The sequence below is a fragment of the Phalacrocorax carbo genome, chromosome 4 (assembly GCF_963921805.1).
Source record: "Phalacrocorax carbo chromosome 4, bPhaCar2.1, whole genome shotgun sequence".
NCBI lineage: Eukaryota > Metazoa > Chordata > Aves > Suliformes > Phalacrocoracidae > Phalacrocorax > Phalacrocorax carbo.
The window spans coordinates 41,274,909-41,281,742 of record NC_087516.1 but is presented as its reverse complement, the minus strand read 5'-3'; the positions used below and the strand labels follow the sequence as shown (position 1 = coordinate 41,281,742).

Below are 6,834 nucleotides of genomic sequence, written 5' to 3'. Positions count from 1 at the left end.
GGAAACGAGCCCTCTCCGCGGGGCTGGCGGTGCTCCCCGCCGCTGCGGCCGGTCTGCCCCCGGGGCTGGGGGCCGGCAGGCGCAGCCCCCGGCGGGGCGTACCTCCAGGCATGGAAGCGTTTAGCGGTTTCGGCGGTATTAACTACTAACAGGGTGTGAAAAGTATTGGGGATTGAAAAAGCTGTGGGAAAGTGGAGGCTTTCCAAGTCAGGCGGGCTGGAGCTTTCCTCCCCTCTGCAGGCGGACACCTTGCGCTGCTCCCGCCACCGGGCCCCCGAAGGAGCAGCCCCTTGCCGGCGGCCGCGGGTCAGGCAGCCCGGCAGGTGCCGTGCCTCTCGCTGTTCGACCCTGAGCTTTTATAGCTGGAAAGCATGACATGGCGTTTTGCCGCCAACACGTTCTTCCTCGCCACCCTGCCACCGCCCCGTCGCCAGGAGCGGGAGGTGCCGCTCGGTGACAGCTCTGCCGAGGGGTCTCTGGCCTCGCCGGGCCGGCGCTTTCCCGGCTTCCTTTGCTTCGGATGCGGAGGCTGGGCCTTGCTCTGCCTCCAGCCGCCGCGGCCCCCACACCCCCGTGTCCTTCCCGGGGACCCCCTCCCAGCCCCGCCGCCCCAGCTGTCTGGGTGCCGCAGGCACCGCCGCGCTCCCGGAGGCGCCTGCGGTCTCTTCTCCTCTTCTCCCAACACCCTCTTGCTCCAGTACACCAATTTTCAGGTGGTCTTGTTTTTTAAGCGTGAACGGTCCGGAAAAACAGATAGGAGACATATATTTCAGATCTGATCAAATTTAATCAGCTGCTAACAGTTGTTCTAATTAAAGCAGAGACTCACACCGCTGACACGGCCTCCCCGAGTGACCATTACGGCCCCGTAAGCTGAGGCTACATTCAGAGTCTCCCTTCTCCCGGAGGGGGCAAACAACGAGGTTTGGGGGGAAAAAAAAAAATTTAAACCAGGTTTGGTTTCTCCCCGCCGGAGAAGACGGTGGTTGGCGCAAGAGCTCGCTCCTGTCAACCTGCGCTCCCCCCGAGCACGGCAGCCCCGGGGAGAGCGGGCAGGCTGGAGGCTGCTCCTCCCGCCCGTGCTGCCGCAGGCTCCGGTGCCGCCGGCCTGTTCCTGCTCCTGCCCCTTCCCGTGCCCCTGCCCGGCCTCCCCCGCCCGCCCAGCGCCGCTCCCGGGCCGGGTCGCGCCGAGCCCCCGTGGCGGTACCGGAGCGCGGTTCGGAGAAGCCGCCGCCGGGAAGAAGGATCCATAGGTTCCTGGGGTGGCGGCGGGTGGGGGCGGTCAGGGGCGAGCCCCTGGAGAGGGAACCGAGAGGAACATCGCATCCCTTACCTGGCTTGGGCAAAAGGCACAAAGAGAAAAACCCTCCTCTGGGAAAAAAAATAAACCCAAAACTCCTCCTCGGGTACTCACGGAGCCGCGCCCGAGCGGTGCCCGCGGCCAGCGGCGAAGACAGGCACCGGCGGCGGCCCCTCCACTGCTCGCTTACCTCCCATCGACCGGGCAGGGCGACAGCAGCCCCGGTGTCTGACTCGCCCAGCGGTTCCGAGGAACCCCGAGATAAAAAAGACAGGCTCCTCCTGTGAATAAATCAATTTCTGAGCATCAGAGAGTGGTCTTAAACAAACAAACAAACAAACAAACAAACAAACAAGCGTCCCTCCCCCCCACCCCCGACCTGTGACTGAGGGACAGTTAAAAATAATTGCCCGTGTTAAGGAGGCAGAAGACCAGGTTACAGGGAAAACTGCCTTCTTTCAAAGCCCGCTAATGGCCATACGATTCATTAGGTTACTTAATCCTAATAACCTCGCTAGCATCAGTCCCGGTGACCCAGCCCATTAAGCACCGCCAGCGAAACCCTATAAAACAGGCAAGGGGAATGTCCAACATATGAGCCCATTTATTAGTATTATGTTCCTGAGATAACATGCCCCCGGCTCCCCTGCATTCCGCTGCAGGCAGGTTGGGGAAGAGGGAGCTCTGTTTTGGGAAAGGCTTGAGCGCAGAACCAGCGAGAGGGACGGCTGGTGCCACCGTCCCTGTCACCCGCGGTCTCCCGTCCCCTCCGCTCTCCTCCTCCGGTCCCCGTCCCTCCGGCCAAACAATAGCTACATTTGTGGCGAGCATTTTTCCTTTCTGACTAAACCCAGGCCAACCAATGGCAGCCAGAACGAAAAGAAACGCGCAGAGTAACATTTCGATCATAAACGGGAGTTAACAGCTTAAAAAAAAAAAAAGGGGGGGGGGGGGGCGGGAGCAAGGCAAAAAGGCTCCCTTCCACCGAAACGTGTCAGTGAGACTTTGCGATATCACCCTCGGCGGAGGAGGCGGCTGAGGAGGAGACGGGGGAAAGGGAAATCAGGGAAGCAGCGAGCCCGCTTTCTCCCGTGCCTCCCAGGGCTGCAGACAAACCGGCCGCCTCCCCGGCATCTCCCTGCCAGGGTGAGGTCTCTGTAATTTACGACACGCGAGTTGTTACGGTGTTTGCCGCGGCTCGGAGGCAGCGGGGCTGCTCGGGGCGCAGGCACATGCAAGCGATTAGGGGAGCGGGGGGCTCCCGCCGGCGGGGGGGGTGGGCACCGCTGCCAGCCGGGGTCCCCGGTGGGGGGGGGGGGGGGCTGCTGGGCTCCTCCCGGCCCGCCCCGGGGAGGCAGCAGCACCGCTCCGCGCCCGGCTGGGGGTCTCCCACCTCCCCCCCCGCCCCGAGCCAAACCCCTCCCCGCATCTGCAGGGGAACAAACCGTCTCCAGGCTTTGGCTGTGCACAATTCCCTCACTGACACCTTTTTTACCCCCTCTCGATTTCTGGAGAAAACACCCGCCCAGAGGCAGGGGGGCGGCGCGGTTGGCCCGCCGGCCTCAGGGCTGGCGGTGCGGGCCCGGGGCGAGGAGGGCTCCCGGTAGGGACCTGCCCCGGGCCCCCGGCGGCAGCGAGGGGCCGGCGGGCATGAGCCGCGGAGCGTCCCCCGGCTCCGGGATAACTCCCGGCTCCAGCGTCCGGCCCTCACAGAAAGCTGCCGTGACCCCTCGCTGTTTTCGCAGGAGTTTTATCACGCTGGCAGCGATGAAAGCAAGCACAGCGGCGGGGAGGGAAGAGCGGCGCCCCGCCGAGCTGCCCGTCCCGGCGCTGCCGGCTCTGCAGAGAGGCTGCCGGTGGCAAACCCAGCGGGCTGATCCCGCGAGCCCTCCTTCCCGGGGTGCCGGGGCACCGGCTGCTCCGCCGCCGTGGGGCGGGGGGAGAGGTGCGCCCTGCCCTGCCCCGCCGCCCCCACCCCGAGACGGACAGCCCTGCTGCTATTAAACCCCTTTCTAAACCCCCGCTTTTTTTTTTTTCTTTTTCCCTCAAGGGCTTCTTTTTTAACTTGTAAAATGCTGCTCTGGCTTGGAACTTGTCATAACAGGAGCCTGCTTTATTTATTGGGTTATTTATTTCTTTTACACGCAACAACAATATCCCGAATACAGTCCGTTTGAAAGAAAGGGTTTCCAAAAACAAGAAAGAAAGGGACGGGACTGGTAGGGGTGGTGAGAGGGCAAGAAAGAGAAAGAAAGAAAGAAAGAAAGAGAAAGGAAGAAGGGAAGAAAGGAAGAAAGGAAGAAAGGAAGAACCACACGTGCCAGCCCTTCAAAATTAATACAAGAAGCCTCGAAGCATTCTTTTTGGTATTAATATTATTTAACATTTAATACTGCTGGAAATTCAAACAAACTTTTTGCAGGGAAAAGAAGGGGAAAAGAACTTCTCTGGAAGCCATTTGTTCACAACTCGAACTGTGCCATTTTGGCTTAGAAACAAAACTCGAGACGCCCAGCCCTGTCCCCCCTCCCCCCGGCATATATCTTTTCAGCACACATTTTAAAATAAATATCCTTACGAGTCTTTCCAGAATGCCTCCTTGTTATGAATTGATAGGATACAACATATCCCAGCTGTGTGCCTGGAAGTTGGGATTTAGTCCTTTAAATACCAGGACAACATCTGCAGGGAAAAAAGTTAGGGCGGCTTCGGTCCCCCCCCTCCCCCTTTTTCCCCCCTTCCCCCAACCCCCACCCCCCGTCAGGCGCTGCCGGCCGGGGGGCCGCGCCGTCCCGACATGCGCGGAGGCTCCGCGGGCACCGGCCACGCCACGCGTGTCCGCCGCCGGCTGTCAGGGCAGCCCTGCCGAGCAGCAGGCGAGCACTTCGTGGGCTGAATGCGGATAACTCGGGCAAAGAGCCCCCAAACAGTCTTTGCTTCGGCGAAGGGAAAATTACAGGGTTTTTCTGACTCTCCCTGCAAACCCTTTTGATAAAAATCACGCTTTTCGTCCCGCTCCTCAGCAAGTAAAAATAAACCCGAGCAACTTCAACAAACTAGTCTCCACAATATTTAATAAAATAGCGAAAAATTGCCAGAGGTCTGCTCGGAGGTGTCCAGCTTGGGGAACATGGGGTGAATCCTACACCTTTTTCGTCCCGAGATATTAATTCAGCTTCGAGTATATTTTCGTAGGACGTTTGCTTAGCAAAACTCTCCTGCAGCTATTTTGTCTGAGAATAATGTTTACCATTTTAAAAAAGTATGCAGAAACCATTTACAATATGATCTGTTTTGGAGCTTACAACAGGTGTCAGAACTCTCTTCGGGGGGCAGTTATATATATATGTTTCTCTGTATGGACAATTAAATAAAAAGACAGTTTTGTCTATTTTAAACCATATGTGTGCAAAAGAAATAACAATGTTAAAGTTTTAAACACCTTCTGTGCTTACACAGCTTAGACTCAGTCAGAATACAGTATATGACTTTATCATGGTTGAATCTCTCTTTTCTTGCCACTTTCAGTGAGACGCTGCAGTGGGAACTATCGCTGCCTTTCTTTAATAAGCTGCACCCTTTTTATCTTAGGTTAGAGTATGTCTTCATAGGGTTGGACAGGTCAAAAATACCTTTGTTTTCAAAAATAAGAAAGACGGGCGAGTAATGGCGTTGCAAATTACGTAATAAATATAACAGTATTGGCATCTATTATGGCGGTCGGCCATCAGAAATAAAAAGTATGACTAAGCACATGCTTGAGGTGATTTGCCTCTAGCAAATGAGTTACAGTTAGTTTATGTGTCTCCTCGCCTCTGTGTATCCAGTGTGATATTCCCTTCCCTCCACCAAGAAGAGGAGGTGGGACCCCAAAAAGCTCTGAGCCCGTTGTCCGGCAGGGAACGTCATTCCTAACAGCTGTTTTACAGAGTGGGAGCCAGCCACCAAAAAAAAACCAAACAAACCCCCACACCAAAAAAACCAAACCCCTGAGGACTGAGCTCCTACCCCCAGGCGATGCAGAGCTCTCTTACCCGTGCCCCAATATACATGCATATGTCCAAATAAATACTCCTATAGCGAGCGCCTAACGCCCCGGCGGCGCGTTACTCAGGGTCGTGGAGAGAGGGTGCGTGTAAACCCCTCACAGGTCTCGTCACTTTAGGTTGCTGGTTGGTCCAGGGAAGCTCCAGAAAGTTTACAAAATGTGACTGAGGGCATTTTTTCCTTTCCTGTTCCTCGGCACCCCCTGCTCGGCGAGCGCAGGCGCCCCCGCTCCAGGCACCGGCCGGGCAGAGCACAGGGGGGCCGGGGCGGGCTGACCCGGGCTCCACGGCCACCATGTCCCCCCGCCCGGCGGGAGATGCGCGGGGATTGCGCGGGTTGTTCTCCGAGCTCCCGCAAGGGAGCAGCCCGGCACCCCCTGCCCGGCCGCGGGGCTCACTGGGGGGGGCAGACCTCCGCGTACGGAAGGCTGTCCCCCAAACCACGGTTTTTCTCCCCCCCCCCGCCCCAGACCCAAGCCCGACCCGGTTTCCAAAGGCAAACTGCCCCTTTCAGAGCCCTTTAAAAATGCCATCCCGGCCCCAGGGTTCAGCGCACACGAGGATGCTGCGCGGCCGCGGGAAGGGTGCCAAGGTAGCCCCCAGGAGGGGACTGGGGAGGATTTAAGGAAAGGGAGCAATAAAATACCGAAAGTACACGCAGCGCACTGCAGTGCCCACGGCAAGGCGGGCTCCTGCGAGGACCAGCCCACGGGTGCAGCCCCGCACACGCCACGGCCAGCGCGGCCTCGGAGCTTCGGCGAGCCGCTTCTTTTTCTTTTTCTCCCACCCCAGACACCCCCCGGCGCCCCGAAGGTGCCGAATTATCACACGCAGAAAATGGCAATGGGGGAAGGAGAGGCTGCCCTGCCCCTGCCCTGCTCCCGCCGGCCGCGGGAGCTCCCCTGCCTCTCCCGGAGGATGGATGTGCTTCGCGCCCCTACCGCGCATGGAAACCCAGGCCATCCTGCGAACGACATGCTGCCTAAATAAAGATAAAATGTGCTATACATCACAGGCTTTCCCGGTTATTCTCAATGACTTGTCGATTCCCCCCACACCCCCCCAGCCCCCTCCCCAGGCACACGTGCAACGATAGAAAATGGTTTTAAATGACGAGGGGTCACGGAGCGCCATCCTGATCGTTTAGTAAAAATAACAGAGCTATTACAGAGCTGAAGGAAGGAGCCGGGGAGCCCATCCACACACGCTTCCATATCATGCCTCGACTGAACGCACACAGAGGCGCGATACGCGTGCGCGTGTATGTGCGTATGCAGCCGGATGGCTCCCTGCGAGCCCCCTCAGCACCCTCTCATTAGGCCGTTAAATGCGCGCCCAGACGACGGTGCGCGCCCATGTGTGTCGGGGAAGGGGTGGGGGGGGGGCGCGGAGGGGCCGCTTGTATCTTCGGGATGGAAATGCACGCAAAGCCTTTTATGAGAGCTCGGGAGACAGCATTTACTCGCTACTCTACGCTTTTTTTTTTTT

General features: G+C 58.1%; 1 protein-coding gene across 1 annotated transcript; it reads right to left on the bottom strand.

Annotated features, from left to right (window-relative positions):
- Nucleotides 1-643: 643 nt before the first annotated feature.
- On the bottom strand, nt 644-5,643 carry LOC135313220 (uncharacterized). Its single transcript, XM_064450774.1, has 3 exons — nt 5,624-5,643; nt 3,012-3,626; nt 644-1,581 (listed from the first exon to the last, which is right to left on the bottom strand). The coding sequence occupies exons 1-3, from the start codon at nt 5,641-5,643 to the stop codon at nt 813-815; spliced, it is 1,404 nt and encodes a 467-aa protein (XP_064306844.1). The 3' UTR covers nt 644-812.
- Between the last annotated feature and the right edge of the window lie 1,191 nt (nt 5,644-6,834).

Bases quoted from the DNA above. Each gene is read 5' to 3' on its own strand.
- LOC135313220 (XM_064450774.1), bottom strand. From the start codon at position 5,643: ATGGTGGCCGTGGAGCCCGG. The intron at 3,627-5,623 runs GTCAGCCCGCCC...TTAATTTTGAAG, and splicing joins ATGGTGGCCGTGGAGCCCGG to GGCTGGCACGTGTGGTTCTT. The intron at 1,582-3,011 runs GTGAGGGCCGGA...ATTTATTCACAG, and splicing joins AGGGGTCACGGCAGCTTTCT to GAGGAGCCTGTCTTTTTTAT.